General features: G+C 44.1%; 1 protein-coding gene across 4 annotated transcripts in view; it reads left to right on the top strand.

Moving 5' to 3' along the window:
- LOC121280769 (collagen alpha-1(XXIII) chain-like) overlaps positions 1 to 20,078 on the top strand; it is a 275,471-nt gene that overhangs the window by 229,140 nt on the left and 26,253 nt on the right. For all 4 annotated transcript variants that reach the window (XM_041192944.1, XM_041192942.1, XM_041192945.1 and 1 more), the window contains 3 exons: positions 5,853 to 5,933; positions 16,619 to 16,672; positions 18,454 to 18,480. In XM_041192944.1, the coding sequence (XP_041048878.1) occupies positions 5,853 to 5,933; positions 16,619 to 16,672; positions 18,454 to 18,480 (162 nt within the window). The remainder of the gene's footprint in view (positions 1 to 5,852; positions 5,934 to 16,618; positions 16,673 to 18,453; positions 18,481 to 20,078) is intronic.

Raw genomic sequence — 20,078 nt, 5'->3', positions numbered from 1 at the left:
GTGTGACCCAAGTTTTATTTCAGACACGCAATATCAATTTCAACACTACCCCAGGATAACTTCATACACCAATTTTTCCAGGTAGCTTGAAGTTGCTGCTCAGAACAAAATACATTAACAAACTATAATTCCTTTAATCACATTAATTGGCTATCATTCAAAATATTCATACAGGGTTTGTGGAACAAGCCTAAAGTTTCTGTAGGTCAGTAGGTTCAATACAAGAAGCATTATCATTTAAATAATTAACGTATTTAATGTTATTATCCAGCTGAAAGCAGCAATAAAATTATCACTTACAAATTCATGCCACCCACACAGACAATCTATTTGGATTTCAAGCTGAACAAATATTGAAAAGGATGGACTTTGTACTTGAAACTGGATTTTTAAACCCGATGAGATGTTGAGTATGAAAGAATTCAAATAAACAATCTAATAGGCAAAAATGCTCAAATTTTTCACATGTTATGATCCTGTTAGGGACCATTAATGTTTAAAGAAGAAGAAATCTGAACACCCAATTAACCAATAAGATTTCACGTTTTTAAACAAACAAACTTTATTGTATATCAAAAAGAATTCAACAAAATAAGCACTGTTAACTTAGCACCATAGTTTATAAAGACTTATGCAATAAATTCAGTTCTACTGTTTACTTGCCCCTCCCCCCTCTCTCAGGAGTTCCCTTATCTTACAAAATTTCGAAAGTTCATTCACTTTTCCTGGGACCAACCCAAAAGTCTGCCACAGCTCTGCACAGTGATGTAGTGCCAAATTTTGAGGTACAGGAGCTCTAAGAAAATTTGTTGGCCACGTCATTTCTAAATCTAAGTTATGTTGTTTTCCTGTGTTATTCATTTGAGGGCCCAAAAATCAGTAAAACTATGCTTTTGTAGTGAAAAATATTAGTGCCGGTAGGCAGTAGGCATTTTATTTTCAATTGTATGGTACTTTGAATCATTAGTCTTTAGCATAGCTAGAATTTCATTATGCAACATTTTACAGGTTGAGTAAACCTGTAAAATTTAGGTTAATGTTATCCAAAATCCTCAGGGCCGATCGCACATCGGATTTCGGATCATTTCAGTTTTCGGAGACTGCATATAAGCCTAGGCCTACTTACATTACAATGACCAAAGCCTAGGCTAGCTAAAGTCTAAAGTGAATTAAATGAGTAGAAAAGTAAGATGTAACACTGAATAATAAATGCAGGGTACCTGTAATAAGTTCGTACCTGTAGCATCATCTTCGATTCTGCTTGTAGGAGAGGAGTCAGAGTGTCGAGGTACTCTGTTGTGAGGCATTCTTGAATATTCTTCCAGCTTCATCTGCCTCATCAACATTGGCTTTTGTTTCATAAGTTTGTCTTTTATTTTATAGATTGACATTATTTCTTGCTCGCTTGTAAATGCAAATTGTTCGAGTGCATCCATCAACCCATCGCACATCTTAATAGTATCATGAATGGGTACTTTCTCTACCAGATTCACTACGTCATCCTCGTTATCACTGTTTTTATCAAGTTGATCTTGATGTAACACCATTTCTGCAATCTACCCATCAGTCAAAGAATGCACAAAGGGAGGATTGTTATCAATATTAAACACTTCCTCGATATCCCCAGCCTCCAGCGTATTGACACATTCCATTGATGTACCTTTTTCATAATCAAGGAGCTGGTTTACCAGATTTTTTCCCCTTCATGTGAAAATCTTCAAAATCTTTGTCAATATTATCGTCTTCAATGAACATTGTTGTGCTCCAAAGGTTTTGCCAGTCGTTGGTCAACATGTCTTTATCAGCAAGGCACCAGGCATTAACAGATACATAGATGGCATCCTTAATGGTAAACTCTTTTTGGAAGTTTCCACCCCCAAGCCTATGTTCACAGCACCAAGCAAACTATTCAAGAAGAAGTCTCCATAGTTATACCTCATGGACCGAAATTGCCTTGGTCCATTGGCTGAATTAATGACATGACGCTGGGGGGAAAGTAGATGGCAAAAACATTGTTTTTCACCAAGAATTCAGCAGGGGGATGTGCTGAACAATTGTCTAGAAGCAACAATGCGCACATGCCTCTGGTACAACATGGTTGTGAAACCATGAAGATACGTCACTGGTTACCCAAGCTCTCTTATTGGCATAATAGTGAACAGGTAATGTCCAAGAACCCTTGAAGACCCTGGGACATTGGATTTTCCCAATCACAGCCAATTTACATTTGTGTGTGCTAGCTGTGTTGGCACAGCCATGGACAGTGAACCTATCCTTAGCACCCTTATCATCCATTGGTGCACTCTCCTCAGCTGTTGCTAGCATTTTTCCTAGGGGCCAGAACAGACTTATTTTGTCAGCATTGTAAATTTTTATCTGAAATTAGCACAGCAAACTAACTCATCCACAAATTTTTCAACAGCATCATGGCCTTTAGATGCTTTATCATCACAAACTTTCAAAAACTTGATACCATGAGTTTCTGCAGCCATTGCTTCACAATAATTTCCACAGTGGGTCTGGTTCTACGTTTCTGCTAAAGGAAGAGGCTGACCTTGTTCTTGAATCCTCTGCTGATCAGTGACATCGCAGCCAGATTGTGACATAGAGGGGAGAATTTTCTCCCCGTTGGGCCAGCCAGCTGGGAGCGGGCGCAGAGCCGATTGCCGTCCACAATCAGCTGCGTGCTGCCATTTTGCATGGGCAGGCCAATTAAGGCCCGCCCAGTGTGAAGCACATCTGGAAGCGCTCAGCATTATCTGTACGAGCAGGGGGAGGAGGGAGAATCGGGGCCTCACTCTTTCGCGTGGAGCTGCCTCAGTGAGATTAATTTCATTATGTGAATTTTAAATAAAGAAGCTAAAAAATCATCTACACGTGTCCCCAAATGTGACAGCGTCACGTGAGCTGGGACATGTTTTTCAAATGTTCCAAAAATGTTTATTAAAGTCATAACTTCATCCTACCCATGGATGAGGTTCCATGAAAAATGCGAAGACCGCCTGGGCTCTTCACCTGCCTGCCAACCTTAAGGTTGGACAGGCAGCTTTCTCAATGGGGTTAATTGTTTTATTAATGGCCTTAACAGACCTTTGACAGCTCAGCAGGCGATCAGCCGACTCTGGTGTGCCGCAGAACGGAAGGTGCATGCCCAATGTCACCATACGTCATTTTACACGTTGGCGTGCAGGGCCCACCCCCACTCGCTGAACAGAAGATTCTGCCCGTGGTGTTGGATCCCAATGTGTCAGTGGGGGGGTGCGTGGGGGGTGGTGGTCTGTGTAGTCTGACAAACATAAGTGCTTATACCTGGCTTATGAGAATTCTTTGGTGTTATAATTAAGTCCATTTGACTGAATCGTCGCTCACATTCTGCAGTGCTGCTTGGAATTACTTGTGCGCAATTTAGTAACGGTTGTAAATCCTGGGGAATGCATTGTCCAGCTTCCTCCACATAATCTCTGAATGCAGTGATTACGGAAGTAGATGGCAATTTAACCCACTCTCAGGGAGAAGATATTGCCAATTCTCCATAACCTGGTGGCATTTCAGCTGGCCAATGGTCTTGGTCACGAAGGCACAATTGGTCGATCAGAGATGCATAACAGGATTGGGCTTCAGAGGCTGAATGAGAGTCTTTCAATGACATGGTTGTGAACATTCGATTTTCTGAATTATTAACAAGACTGGTAATAAACTGTTGATAATTAATGCTGCTAATCTTCCTGTTGCTCCCTAATGACCCATTCCAAACTTTCCCTGGCCTCAAGAGTTTTTCAGTCCACGCAAAAAGCATTTGCTGCAAAGGATCTGTTTGTCTGCATACACAATCGTTGTAGTGTGTTTTTGCAAATACTCTGAGAGCGTGTCGACTTCATCTAAGGTGTCATACATCAGAGCTAGGTCTAAGAGAAACTGTTTTGAGGAAATTCTCTTTAACAGATCCTCATGGATTTTCCTGTCAGAGGCACACCTTGTTTCACTTTTCATTGCCAGTTCAAAATGAGCACATAATGCTTCATAGTTGTACCACACAGCCGACACTGTTCGAAATGAACTTCCTACCCTTCTAGTACTTAAAATGCGGCCTATTTTGGAAAATCGTTGCTCTAATTCAGCAGCACATTCTGCCAGTTGCTTCTGATTGAGAGGTGATCTGTTATAAACAGAGTATAATTTGCCCATAAAGGAATGGAAATTGTTCATTCAACTAACTTGTATCACCGAATCGCCCACTGCAAGTTCTAATTTATGGTTCAGGTAATGCAAAATAATATGAGTATTGCTCCATAAGTCTTTGAGCTACACCTGAATTGGTGCCCAGCATAATACTTGTTCCATCACTAGCAAACGCTACAAGATGCTGCTTCAGATAGGAGTCATCAAAACCAAGAAGATGCTTAATTATTGTATCAGCTTTTTGATCTGTAAATGCAATCAAATCTAAAAACATGAAGCGTGCATCATCCTTCTTATCACTTTCACATCTCAGATAAACTACGAGACCGGTTTTGCTGCTTAGACTTGTACATTCATCAGTAAGAATCAAAACTTTACCCTTGATTACTTGATATGCTGGCAAATGTTCTTCATCTCGGTTGCTATGTGGTCAATAATTTCTGCAGCACTGTAGCAGGAACGCAACCCAATTCCTATGTCAACACCATTTTCATTTTGAAGTTCCAGCAAGCCAAAGTGGTCAGAGTAAGACCTGTTGTTTTGAGCCAAGTAGTGTGCAGAATGGGAAACTGCACAAGTTGCTTTTAGATGAGATGCATTCAGGTTGTCACAAATTTTTCCAGCAGTGTCCTTGTTTGCTTTTTCAGTGACACATTACGCAGTGATGTGAGCTTTCAACAGTTTGTGTTCTACAATTTTTTTCTGAGACTTTAAATGTGCACTCCAGTTGGATCCATTGTATGACACTTGGTCCAAATGCCATTCATTCAAAAGTATCATTCCCTTGGACATGAAAAGTGATAAACTACCAATATTTGTATACACTTAACATCCAATATTTTCACCCATGTAGTCTAACCAAGGATCTTCCCCTTTTTTCCTCCTCCACATTTCTTCTTTCGACACATCTGCACTTATTGCCCTTGCCTAATTGTCCTTGAGAAGGTGGTGGTGAGCTGCCTTCTTGAACCACTACAGTCCATGTGGTGTAAGTACACCTACAGTGCTGTTAGGGAGGGAGTTCCAGGATTTTGACCCAGCGACATTGAAGTAACAGCAATATATTTCCAAGACAGGATGGTGAGTGTTTTGGAGGGGAAATTCTAAGTGGTGTTGTTCCCACGTATCTGCTGCCTTGTCCTTCTAGATGGTAGCAGTTGTGGGTTTGGACAGGAGCCTTGGTGAGTTTCTACAGTGCAATTTGTATGTGGTACATACTGCTGCCACTGTGCGTCGGTGGTGGAGGGAATGAGTGTGGAAGGGGTGAGAATGAAGTGGGCTGCTTTGTCCTGGATGGTGTCAAGCTTCTTAAATGTTGTGGGAGCTGCACTCATCCAGCAAGTGGAGAGTGTTCCATCACACTCCTCACTTGTGCTTTGTAGATGGTAGATAGGCTTTGGGAAATCAGGAGGTGAGTACTCGTTGCAGGATTTCTGAGCCTCTGACCTGCTCCTGTAGCCACAGTATTTAAATGGCTAGTCCAGTTCAGTTTCTGTTCAATAGTAACCCCCAGAATGTTGATAGTGGGGGATTCAGCGATGGTAATGCCATTGAATGTCAAGGGGAGATGGTTAGATTCTCTCTCACTTCCACCATTTGAGTGAGGCTCCTAGAATTTCAAGACCATGGCATCTGTGATAAATCATTAAAACTATTCCTTGCTTTCTACCTAGGGTGAACCAGGACTGAATGGTGATAAAGGTGAAAAGGGTGATGCCAGTAGAAAAGGTGATAGAGGTAGTCCTGGATTACAGGTATGTGAACAAATACCCATGTCTTTAATCAGAATAAAGAGCTGAGGTTTATTTGAACAGAACTTCACCTAAGTTACTTTGGTGTACATTTCAGTAGTTTTTATAAATAATTTATCTGCAGAAAATGACTCTTTAGCCCCTCAAACAGCTAAAAGTCAGATTCTCAAGGGGACAGATGGGTTGAGAGCATGTGGAAAATTAAAAACTAAGATTTCTGAAACCTGACAACAATGGCCCACGTCTGGTTTTAATGGAAACATGTTTGGCTGTGTTCAAGAAACCTGCTTGTTGGAGATGAGTCGATAATTATTACATGCTGATGAGGCAACTTTAAAATGACTTCAACAGGGATTTGTAACCAACACCTCCAGTGTGGGTTTCCTGGAGCTAGGGGAGTTTGCCAGTGAAATGCAGGTGAGATTTAGTGGCGAGTCTCAATGGTGTTTAAAGTTCTGATCGCTGATATGAATAGGTTCAGTGTGCTTAAGCTGCCTTCTCAGTTCCCTCTGATCAAAGACATTTTCAGAAGTTTGAACGCTCTCCAATAGCATCAGAATGGAGGGAGCACCATGAATGCTTTCAATGTGACATCGGATGAGGAAGTGTGTCACTGTCCATGGCAGCCACTGTGTGCTATGATGCAGGTGCACAGGGAGAGCGGTGTATAGGGAAGAGCTAGACAATAGCAGAGTAGAGAATAGCAGAGTGGATCGCAACAGAGGGGCGGAGCTCACAGAAGGCACTACCTACAGAAGAAATTACAGCCAGAATCTCAGCTTTGTTGATTCAGCTGAAAAACAGTGCTCTTACCCACTCAGATTGACACAGTAGATCATCATAGATATCTGCAGGCTCTTTCAGGAAGAGCTGCTGCCTGCTGGACCTAGTGGCTAAACTTTACCCATCACTGTGGAAGTCACCGTAGCCTCAGTTTATTTGCCTCTGGCTCCTTTCAGTGCACCACCAGAGACAATAAAAGTGGTCCAACAATAGTGTCCCCTCCCGAGCCAGCTTGCCCCGCCATAAGACACTAATCATTCTAAACTAGCTCCATTGAGAGGGACATGTCATTCATATGCTTAACACCAGACTCCCGAAGCAACTGCTCTACTCAAAACTTGGTTGCAGCAGGAAACTCCCAGGAAGGCAGTGAAAATGCTTTGGAGATGTCCTCAGACAATTCCTGAAGAGGTCAAACATTCCCGCTGACTCATGGGAATCCCTGGCTTATGACCTACCAAAATGGAGAAGGTTCATTTGGGAAGGCACCAAATACATCGAGATTCTGCATCTGGAACACGCAGAGATGAAGTCGAGTTGTTGGTGGAAGTGCACAAACCTCCAAATAACTCACCTACCCAACCCTTCAAGCTCTCAACTGCCCCTCAGATGGCAGAGTCTGCAGACTGTGCATTGGACTTATCAGCCATCTCAGAATCCATCGAACTGGAATGGAAGCAAGTCATCTTCAATCCCAAGGGACTGGCTAAGAAGAAGACACAGTGCTATCAATTGGCCACACAACAATCCAAGGACCACAAAATCAACCAAGGATTTCATTTCATTAATGTACAGTCAGTGTGCAACTACAAAGAAAGTTTCATATAGGTGTGCACCAGATTCCCTGGGAACAGTCATTATGCTTTTTTACTGTGATAGTAGAAAATTCCAAACTTTCTCCTCCCAGGACTTATAAGAGAGCTGGCTCAGAGGAGACAACATACATCCATGAGAAGCACACCAGTAATGTGAAAGAGCACTGCAGCAAGAGCCCATTGACCACCATCAAGCCAGCCATTGGCATGTTAAAATGTGAACTTCAGGCACTCAGATAGTTCTGGAGGTGTGTTTCAGTACCAGCCAGTGAGGTTGTCCAGAATAATAGTAGTGTGCTGTATCCTGACACTCTTCAATCATTTTCTGATGACAGGAACAGAAGAGGAGGAGAAGGAGGATGGTGTGTAATATGACGAAGGGCCACCCATCACCAGACCAGCAATGTGCATTTCAGCCTAGGATGCCAGGGATGCTTTAATAGCTCCAAGATTCGGCCAGTGACTCTCACTAGAAAAAATATTTTAAAATGAAATTCTCTGGGCTGCTCTCACAGCCACTGCCAGCCTCTCTCTTTACCAAATAAACATCCACCCATTGCTCATCTCCCAAGCACCCATCATGTATTGATATTCATCATAAAGCAACTGAAAGGGCAAGTTGGTACATGGGACGCAATAATGGACAAGCCGCAGAAATGTTGTAAATCATTACATTTTATGTTTCATTAGAAGAAAACTTAACAACATGGCATTTTATCAAACACCCATGTGCATACCCTTCATTAACTACATTAGCTTTCTCTTATGCTTCCTATCGCTTCCAGTGGTGCAGCCCTTGTGGCTTCAGCAGAGTTAGAGGTCGGCTGCTCAGTTACTTGCTCTGATTTCAATCTATGGCCTCTGTGTTTTGGGCCAGCACCATACCATGACCACTCTGCTGGAGAGCAGTTTGGTGAATGTTACTGACAAATTGGAAGGCCACTGATAAGTCATAGGTTATCCTGATGAAGGTTCCAGACATCTCTCGTATGGCCATGGCCATGTCCTGCATAGACTCATTTAAGAGCCATGCTTGAAGTTCTGAGGGGACACCACACTGTCCTTGGCAGACATTCTCGTAATTACCTGTGCCACTAATCCACTACTATTGTGATTGGACTCTTCTGATCTCTTTGCTATTGTGGAGAGTACACGTGGCATTTCTGCCAGTAGCTCTCGAGGTTTCCGCAGTAACTTTATCATTTCTCTCCTCAACAATGGCCCCCGATGTTCAGCATCTGTGTCCAGCTGAGCAGAGGTTAGAGAAGATTGCACCCCCCCAGGGCAGACTCTCCACAGTTATCATTGTCACCTTTGTTTACATGAGCTCATTCGTCAATTGTGAATCACCGGGTGAAAACCCAACTAACTGTCTAACTTGATCCACTGGTATGCAAATATTTATATTGGTGATTGGCTATACGTCCTGTCATGCTGCAAGCTTCAAAGGAATGAAGCTCTCTGAGGAATTGGTCGTCTGGCATGTGTACAGACTCTTGCTCTACTTAAGAAATATTTGGAAGGCAAAAGGATTAATTAGTCCTGGAAAAATAACAACCTTGGCAATCATCATACATGGCCATCTCATAGTTCACTTACTGATGAAATAAAGTTAACATGTGCATCATGTATTTTTTAATTCTGTCAGAAGGTATCTGTGTGTTCCCAGTCTCTCCACCTCCGATTGATTGGGACACAGATGTGCCACTTATCTCCATGGCTGCATTGGCCCTTTAAATAGTCAAATTGAAATCACATCATATGGGTTTGCATAATGCACACTGTTGCAGCTTGGAGACACAAAACCCAAAAGGAAAATGTTTAATTAGGCAATCAAGCAGAAATCAAAGAATCAAACCAACTAGATTTTCCTTTGGATTTTGTGTGCTCATTTCGTCCCCCACCCCCTCCCTCCCCGACACCACCCACCACTCAGCAACTACCTTTTCATCAATGATTGGGCAAATCTGTCTACCAGGAAATTGCTCACTTGCAGATTTAACAAAAATAGATGATAGGATGGTTAATTCTGGAGTAAGGGATAAAGCATAACAGGGTGCCAAGTGAAACCTTTTAGTATTTACCTGATGCAGATAATATCCTTGTTTCAGAATATTTAATTATTGTATAATCTAAATTACTTACCTCACCAATTGTTTGCTTCCTCTTTCAGTTTTTCCCATGTTACATGGGGTCACCACGTTGCTGGTTGACCCTTATATCAAGCATCATTTTTATTTGGATTTGGCAGGTGCCAGGTGCCTTTTCTGCTGCTAACCCTCCCCATTTGTCCAGGCTGGGGACTGGCACCAATACATGCGTGCCTGCACCAAGTGCCTGTGTTCTTCTGTGGCCAACAAGTCTAAGAGTGGGACTCCAACACAGTGCCTTCCAGCTCAGAGGCAGGAGTGCCACTCAGGCTCCTGGTTGCCACATCTGTTATTGAATACAATTGTATAATATATACTTTTGAATTGCCTAGCAGTCCTGTACATTGTTTTTAAGATTTATCCAGTGTTTCCATCCTTGTTGAACTAAAACCCGTGTGTCTATTTTATCTGGATAGATTTCCTGACTGGCTCTCTTATCCGGTGTTACTTAACAATGTTTTATTTGCACTTGGTCTACCATTATTGTGCTGACCCTTCTGATTTTGTCAGTTCAGCATTATTTATAAATTAGCAAGACCCAGACTGTTAATTGTGTTTAGTTGTATAAGGTTGGTGGGTATTAACTGGGGATTTACTTGAGCCGCCATAAATAGACACAGACTGGAACTGTAATTGTTGGATTAGGAAGTGTACGCTTGTGTTATGCCACTCTGTAAATAAATATAAAAGTGTGTAAAGACTGCTCCAGTTCTATCCTTCACCAACAAGCCTTCTAGAATAGAACACTGTCACATATTAAATCTTATGTTAGGAGACCTTTATTTGGGGTGGAATATATAAGCCAGCTCATACAGCTTGGTGTATAAATTTTAAAGACTATATATGGGGATAAAATTGTTGGCAAACTTTACAAAGATGATAAAACTTTTAATATATATTTCAATCTTTACAAAATTTGCTTGGGTAACAATAATACTAGGCTAAGCCCAAAGGCTGACAAAACAACTCAAAAACTGTCAAAGCTAGTGTGGAGAGAGAAAACAGAGAAAACACAACTCCCAATCCTCCAAATGGCCCATGAAATGGAGGTGGTGTAGAATGAGGTAGTTGCAGATTACAGATCTAAAAATCATCAATGTGGCAGTGGGGATTGAATGGCAAATTGGGCTTCATCTCTGTAACATATTTTAACCTAGCCTAAGCTTATTGGAGTGAAACTGATCTTCCTATTGGCTCTGAGAGATGCTTTTCAACAGTATCAACACAGATCTTTCTGGTCACAGACACACAAAATGATCTCTGCTTTATTTCTAATCAAATTTATCATTGTCAATGTGACATATTGGTGAAAATCAACCAAACTCACCGGGCAGAAATTTACGTCTGTGGGCGCGCAGCTTACCCGTTCAGGCGTAAAAATCACGCGAGATGACGTCGGGCAAGTGCCCCAACATCATCTCACACTTACGCGATATTTCACTCAGCGGGCGTGCACAGGTGTCGAAGCTGCGCCTGCCATCAATTAAAAGGCCACATAAGGCAATTTAAAAACCAATTGATTCTGATTTCATGTTGCCCATGCGATTTCACACTCGTCGCATGGGCAAAACAGGCAGGTGGGCAGCCAACTTTTTGCAAAACCTCATCCAAAGGCAGGATAAAAAGGGTCAGCAGCATTGCCATTGTGAGTGTGAGGAGTTTAGGAGATAGTTTGCTGCTGGTTGCTTATTGGAACTTGACAGTTTCATCTCTGTCCAGAGCTTCATCCTTAGTATATCCAGGCTTCATTGTAGAACTCATTCGTGTCTCTAAGGCCTCTAGAGGATTTTGACCATGTGGACCCATCCAGGTATCAGACAGCCTTCTGTTACCCTGGTAATGGGGATTGTGCTCTCTGCTGGTGGCACCTCCCCTGAGGAGGAAGAGAGGGGCAGAAGAGAAAGGAAGCCACCTGCCCCAATGCAGCTTCTAAGGAGTGACCTGTGGGAGGAGAGGCGCAGGCACAATGGGTGCAGGGCCAGCAGGAAGTCCAAGATGGAAGGGGTCGCAGAAGGCGCCAATATCCTGCTGCCAGGGTTTTCAGGCAGCGATGCAGCTACCTCAATATGTCCGAGGCACAATGCCGAAGGAGACTCCACCTCTCTAAGGAGACTGTGACCTCCATTTGTCATATGATTGGGCCTAAGATCACCTTCAACTGCGCGGGTGGACACCCCATGCCACAGTGGCCCTTAACTACTATGCCTCCGGCTCTTTCCAGGGATCAGTGGAGGATCTTTGTGGAGTGTTCCATTCAGCTGTCCACAATTGCTTCAAGCTGGTGACAGAAACTCTGTTCAGGTGGGTAATGACATTTATTCATTTCCATATGGACGAGGCCAGCCAGGCTGGGCAAGCCAGGGGCTTTGCAGCGATTGCTGGGTTCCCCCACATCCAGGTTGCAATCAACTGCACACATGTGGCCAGAAAGGCGCTAGTGGGTCAGCCGGGGTGCCTTTGTCAACAGGAAGGGATTCCACTCGATGAACGTCCAGATAGTGTGTGATCACAGGACACTGATTCTTCAAGTCTGTGCAAGGTACCCTGGAAAATCCAATGAGGCTTACATCCTGAGCCACTCCCAGGTCCTGAGGCTGTTCAGTGCTGGATAGACGGCAGCTGGGTGACAAGGCCTATCCATTGAAGAGGTGGCTCATGACGCCTCTTCGCCACCCAAGAACAGAGGCAGAGCAGCGTTATAATAGGAGTCATGCCTCCACAAGGTTGGTGATGGAGAGGACAATAGGTCTTCTGAAGATGCACTTCCAATGCCTGGACCATTCAGGGGAAGCACGACAATACCCCCCAAGCAGGTGTCACTGATAGTGGTTGCATGCTGCACTCTCCACAATCTGGCACTGGCAAGGGGGGACCCACGGCAAGAAGAGGATCTTGACGCTGCTCCAGAGGCCACAGAGGATGAATCCAGTAGTGAGTCAGAAGAGGAGCACAATGAGGAGAACACTGAGGACGTGAAGGCAGACCTCTGTAACCTTCAGGGAGGCAGGGACACCAGTCTTGATCCAACGCTCCTTCAGCTAAGATGCCAAAGATCTGCTTCCACCTCATGCCAGGGCTGCCGCCTCCACCCCGGTCTGAAATAACCCTTTCATTTGAATCCAAAGTCCACTCAGTGCCTGTGCAATAAATTTTAGAGCCATTCATGTCCAGCATTACACACTGGTATACCCTGCACCAAAAAAACAGATGAAGCACACTCAGGCCATTATGACAAAAGCAAATTTTATGCAATTTTCACATTCAAAACAATTAACATTACCATCTCTGGTGTTCATTTCCACACTAGTAAACATATAAACAAAACATTACAGAACAGAAGATGACCCGTGAACAGTCCCTTTTGTGCTCATGGCACCTTAAACTCACCTTTGCGAGTGCTGTGTCTTGGTGCCCTCCCCCCCCACTTCGCTGGCAGTGGCATTGGAGGCAGACAGCTGACTCTGCTGTCGTGTTGGCCTTGATGATCTTGGTAGTCGCCCTCTGGCCAATGGAGCCTGTGCTGGCCCCGCTTGGGAGGGAGTGGCCAGTGCCACGGCTGGCATCTCCCCAGGCATCGCAGCCTCATCAGATGCCACCATTCACTGCCAGAGGGGTGGAGGAGCTGTTGCTGTCCAGAGCACCTGGAAAGGAACCCACAGAGACGACAAGCAGCTTGTGCACCATGGTGAGGTCGCTCTGGACCTCACTGCACGCCAATGATAGACGGGCACTTAGCTGGGATACTGGGTGCCTCATCCATCTCCCACACTGACACTGACCACCTGAGGTCATTGCCTGTGTGAGGGCTTGCAGGCCCAAGTGCAACCCCAGGAACCCCTGATTCAGTTCCTGGAGCTGCCTCTCTATGAGAGTCACCCCCCTGAGGCAGTGCGCTCAGCCATGAGGGTCAACAGCTCTGCATGGACTCCCCCACAACAGAGACCATGGGCAGGATTTTTGTCCCACGGGCAGGCACGGCCCAATCAGAAGTAAAATAGTACGTGATGATGCTGGGCGAACGTCCTGACGCTATCAAACAGTCACGCGATAATTTGGTCAGCGGGTGCCCACAGGGTCAGCAGCACATCCACCAACAAGTAGGAAGCCTATAAAGACCTTTAAGCAAGTAATTGAATGTTATTTTACACTGCCCATCCAACCTTACGATTGGCAGGCGGGCAAATAGGCCAAGCGGCCTTTGCATTTTTTAGGAAACCTCATCCATGGGCAGGATGAGGTTTCTAACAGTAAATAAAAAAACATTAAAATTTTTGACATTTTTAACATTCCCTCTTCATGTGACTGAGTCACATATGGGGCCATGTTTATATTATTTGTAAAATTTTTATTTTTCATTTTGAAATTCTTCAGCTCCCTGAGGCAGCTCTGTGCCTTCAGGGAGCTTTCAGTGAGTGGACCCCCTGCTTCTCCTGCCCCCACCCCTGCAGCGCTGAGGCTCTCAGCGCATATTTCACGCTGGTTGCTCGTTAATCACGGCTGGAGCCCAATCGTGGGCAGTGGTCTGTTTCACACCCGTTCCCAGACCCGCCTGACAAAGGGAAAATCCTGCCCCATGGCATGCACACCCTCATGGATCTCTGCCAGATCCTCCCTCACATCCCGCTGGACATCCAGCATCTGCCGCCTAGTGGATGATTCCAGAAGCTCATCATCTGCCTTAGACACAGCATCATCCTGGTCTCCAGCCGTCCTCCGACTGCCGGCGCCCTGGGCACTCTCTGCCTCTCTCTGCACTTCCAGCAAGTGTGAAGTGCCCTCACTGCTGTGTTTCAACATTCTAGCCAAGGATCTAACGCTGAATGGGGTGCAGTTATCTGTGCTGGTGCTTGGTTCAGAGAGTGGATGTGATCCAGGAGCAGCTGAAGCCTGGCAGTCCTCTGGTGTTGGGGGTGGCTCTTTGGGGTCCTGTGGATGAGACCCTGCTGGCGAATCTAATGACAAAATATCATTAGCTTAAGTCATCACACTGTCACTGTGCATGCCAGGCACCCTGGTGAGACAATGGAGATCTGCACCATGGTGCCATCATCTTTCAAAGATCAATGGGGACTCCAGTTTTGAGGCTTCCATCAGTTAAGAGACTACACAAGAATGTTTTCACAATCCAAAACTCTCACCTTTGTGCACTGCACTCTTACCTTCACCTGACACCTCTGCCTCTCCACAACCGGCTGAATGAGGAGCATGGCGACTCTCCAGCTCCAAAGCATCCTGCTCAAATCTGGTCAATATTAACAGGTTTGGGGGGCCTCCGCCTGTCCGTGACCCCTCAAACTGGTTATGGGTCATCTTCTCCTGAAAGGATAAAGGAGCATTGATTAGTCCACGCTCTGCCTGCAGCGCCATTGCAGCCTGGCCAACCTCAGTGGCACCTTGCAGGGTGCATCCAGGCTGTAGCCCTCGAGCCGCAAGGCACTCAGTCCAAGTAGCCAAGGCTCACCCTCTTGATAGCTCCAGCGTCATTGACAGTTGGCACTCAGACTCTAACACCCCTGAGCTCCATGGGAGGACAGCCAGCCCTAAACACTTCTGCACACTGATCCATGCCAACACGGTACTCACCCTTCCCAAGCACAGCAGGTCATTGAACCTTTTGCGACACTGCACTCATGTGCGCCACACAGCATCGTGGCGGCTGACCTCGGCTGCCACCTCCTCCCAACCTTTTTTTGTCTGGTGCGGTGGCCTCCTCCTGCCATTTCTGGGAACGAGGTTACCCCTCCTGGCAGCCACCTCCTCCAAGAGCACTGCCTGGCACTCATCTGAAAAACAGGGGGCCAAGTGCCCAAACAACCTGTCCTCCTGCCTGGCATCTCCAGCCGATGTTGAGGCCACAGCTTCCGGCTCCAGAACGCAGAATACATGCTTCTTCCCGGCAGCATTCAAGGGGCTGCCTGTGACGTTTTTAAACCGCCCATGCGTTTACCATTGGACCGGCACCTGACAGACTCCCGCCCCCGCCCGGCCCTTTCCGACCATTGGGAAACCGGGTTCCACACTGGGTGGGCCTTAATTGGCTAGCCAGCCAGCGAGAAATCGCAGTCTTAGGCCGATCGCGGCCATGGACCTGATTCCTGGCCGGTCCCAGGCCTGCCGATGGTGCTTGCCTGCCCAGGGTAAAATTCAGGCCATCATTGTGGAATAAAAAAATTACATGTAAACTGGTTCATGAGGTTGCTAAAATTGTGCCAATTAGATTGCCAGTACAAAATTAGATTGCTGACCCAGAATGAGTACAACTGGGTGAGGCATTGTAGTGTGGTGGGCTGTTGTTTATCTGCAATGATTTCTCCTTTAGGAGTGGGCTCCTTCCAGCACCACCCCATTGATCAGCCTTCACTGCTAAACATTGATGGGTTGCTGGCAAGTGGGAGGCATCATTACCGAACCTAGTTCTCCCTTTGCTTGCCATACAAATGTATATGTACACACACACACTTTCAGTAGGTGTTATCATATAGAGATGAAACTGGGGAAACTGAAACAGATTTTTCCCTTCCTAGCCCTTGGCACTGAGGCCAATCTCTGTACTGTTACCACTATCCTGACAAATCAGTAAATTCAGTACAAATTCTAAGTTAAATATAGGACCTCTCACATCTGTGAAGTAAATTTTCATTTTTGCCCCCTGGGCAGTGATTTGGTGGAACAGACCCACCCACGTTCTGTAGAACAAGCCCAGTTTTCATTCCGCTGATTTCAGATTGCCACCAGGTTGTGAAGATTAAAATTTGCCTATGTATGTCTTAGTTATTCACTGTCTTAATCACTTGAGGCATCAGGAAAGCTGTTCTTAGTCATCAGTCAATCTTCAATGCAAGCATGAACATATATCAATCAATGAAGTGAATGGAAACATATTCCAAATCATAGGAATTGAATGATGGATTTAATTAATAATGCTATCTCTCCTTTGTAGGGAAATCCTGGTTCCATAGGTCTTACAGGTCTACCTGGTCAAAAGGGAGAAAAGGTAAGAATCAGAGAATTGGTACCGCACAGAAAGAGGCCATTCAGTCCATTGTGTCTGCACCAGCTCTCTGAATGAGCAAATCACCTAGTGCCATTCCCTTGCCTTCTCCCTGTAGCCCTGCACATTGTTCCTTTTCAAATAACAGTCAATTACCTCTTGAATACCTACATTGAATCAGCCTCCACCACATGGTCAGGCAATGCATTCCAGATCTTAACCACTCGCTACGTGAAAAGTTTCTCCTCATGTCTCCATCACTTAATTTGCCAATTACTTTAAATCGGTGCCCTCTCATTCTCAATGTTTCCACCAACGGGAACAGTTTTTCCCCTATCAACTCCATCCAGGCCTGTCATGATTTTGAATATCTCTATCAAATCTCCTCTAATCTTCTCTTCTTCAAGGAAAACAGTCCTAACTTCTCCAATCTATCTACGTAACTGATCCCTGGAAGCATTCTCGTGAATCTTTTCTGCACTCCTCTCTCTAATGCTTTCACATCAAGAATACAAGCTGTTTAACACAAGACATTTACATTAATGCACACTACAACCTTGCTCTTATATATTGGCCTAGACTTTCTGCTTCTCCTGCTCTTCCATTTGTAGCTCATCGCTGGTCAGGTAATGCTTCCATCAGCCTCAAGACTCCCTTGCACCTCGCCCCATATTAACAGCCCTAGCTTTGTTTGCACACAGGAATTGGGCTCTTTGACCTCCACTGGGGGATTTACACCAGCCTGAGGCCAACCCCTACAGCAGCAGCCCTTAGGGACCAGCTGTGGCTGGAATAAGAAGTTACCAATGATGTCCCTTTAAATATTTTTTTCCCTCCAAAATTTTTTTATCACTAGATGATGGAATTTGTACTTGGTTGCAGTCATTTGTCCTTCTTGCAGCCCTTCTTACCATGTCGCCCCATAACATTTTTTATACTGTATTATGATGATGAATTGACAGCCTAAGCCAGGGGTTCCCAAAACTTTGGGTCGTAACCCCATGAGCAATTAAGACCACAATGCTTCCCCCTCCCCCCCATTCACATAACTCTTCCCCCCCACAATTCTTTACCTCACTCTCACAACTCTTCCCTTCCCCTTCTCTCACAACTGTCCCCACCCCACCACACCCTGCTCTCATGCAGCCCAATCAAAATTTTTCAATATCAAAATTTGGCCCTCACTATTTTTCTAGCAAATGCCACTGTTCTAGAGCCTTGGCAAACTCACTGAGAAAGATGGGCACTGCTGAGGCAGCTAAGGGAACATGAGGGTGCTTCAAAATGGAGGCACCCTTGGATGGGTGATAACTAATAACTTTTTTTTAGAGGTGCCAAATAGGAGGACATCTCCAATGAGAACCTCTGGCTCCAATGCCAAACGCCCTCCCTACAGACTGCCGCAGGATGGCTGCCCCCATTAGCATGGTAACCTCCACAGATGGAGGTGGTGTGCTCTGCTGCTTGGCAGAATGCCAGTTGCACTCTAAATGGCCCCAAATTGGGGCCTTATATATGCAAATTTGCTGAGCTCTGCCCTGCATGGAGCAGCCAACCACATACCAGCTTTCCTCAGATCTCGGCTCCCCCCTTGGAGTGCAAGTCAGTTCATTTTCCCTTATACGTGAATGTTTTGTATTCTAGCTCTTCCTTGAATTTTGGGTATTAGCTGTGATTTTTAAGGATGTACTGCATTATTTTGAAGCAGGTTACTAAGGCAAAGGTCCAGTTCAGATTTCTTGCAGTGAAACTTAGTATCTGTTTTCCTTCTTATTTTTATGCAGGGTAAACCTGGTGAACCAGGATTAGATGTAAGTACCTTTTGACAGAATATTTAAAGTATGCTATTAAATTAGAAAATAAAACTATTAATTAAGTAGAGGTCAATGGCTATAATTCTACAGATTTCTACTTTGTCACCAGATATATAGTTAAAAAAGGCCATGTTTCTGGAAAACAAATCAATAACGTAGAATTTAATAATGAAAGTACAAGTTACAGAGCTAATTAATGAGCATGATGTAAACTGAGAGCCAAATTGATCTGATTAGGCCATTGGAATTCACTGACTGAACCTCTAAATTTCTTCAATTCAGATTCAGGTATATCATTTTGTTTTTAGAAAGAACAAGTGGCTACCACACCTGATAAGAGATACAGAATATATTGCATGTACCATACATCATTTTCTGTATCCTTAAGATTCACAAAATGACAATATATTCCTTTGCCCATGGCCCAGGCAGTATTCCATCTGTCATGATGTGGCAGGGAAACTTGGCCACACTGTCACAGCAGTTTTGCAATTTGTATTTATTATGAGAAGATTTGTGCACTGAATTCATAAGTAGTGAGTCCACTAACAACTTTAGAGATTTTAAAAATTGAATTAAAACATTTATTAACAAAAGAAAAGGATTCAAACACAGATATAAAATTACAATTACTTGATATTATAACATATATCAAAATTTCTAATTAACCTCACTCCCAACTACACACCCCCTTTAAGGCAATGGTTCAAAATAGATTTTAAATTTAAATAGGCAATCCAGCAAGGTTACCACATTCACCCACCTAACACTGAAATTCCAAAGGCTTTTTCCCACAACTTCAGTTACTGGACACAGCAGACTTCTGCAAAAGTGGCTCGAGGCTTTTCCCCAAGGCTACTTTACAAGGTGTACCTTTCAAGATGTTACACGGCCACCCCCCACATAGCCTTCCATCCTTCTTTATATATGTTTCTCTCTCTTTAAGTGTAAACTCCCATTGTTCTACATGTCTTTGGAAATTCACTTTTCCCATATAAAAATCTTTCATGTTGCCAATATTGTCAGTACCTTTGGGGAAAGTAAACATACTGCTTGGCCTTACTTGCCTTGTTAGTTGTAAACATCCTACCATCCCTTCAAAAATCAAACAACCCCTTCATTTATCTAAAAGTGCAAATTTCATTCATACCTTATCTGTGGAACCCTCGTCCTCTTGTCCACCTCCATTTCAAAAGTCTGCTTTACACCAGACTCTTTTGATAATTTCAACCTTGCAGTCTATCTGACTCCAATTCAATTAAATCAGGCACACAGACAGAACCCAAAAGACTGCAATAATATTATGAAAAATATTATAGTTTTGTGACACATCAAGATGTAAAAAGTTTCCCTTATCCTCATCTACTATTAATTGTTTTGCCAACAGAAACAAAGGTCAGGAAAAGCAAAATGCTGCAGATATTGGAAATCTGAAATAAAAAGCAAATGCTGGAAACACCAGCAGCATTCTTTAAATTATTTATTTGTTTTAAGTTTCTTCCTGATGGTTTGTTCTTCCAGTTCCTCAAGACATTAAATAATTCTTATGTTCTAGTGGGGAATTACTGCTGTATAAACATAGTTATATGTTAGAA

The sequence above is a fragment of the Carcharodon carcharias genome, chromosome 8, assembly GCF_017639515.1.
Source record: "Carcharodon carcharias isolate sCarCar2 chromosome 8, sCarCar2.pri, whole genome shotgun sequence".
NCBI classification, from domain to species: Eukaryota; Metazoa; Chordata; class Chondrichthyes; order Lamniformes; family Lamnidae; genus Carcharodon; species Carcharodon carcharias.
The sequence above is the reverse complement of the archived record's forward strand: the minus strand, read 5'-3'. Positions and strand labels throughout refer to the sequence as shown.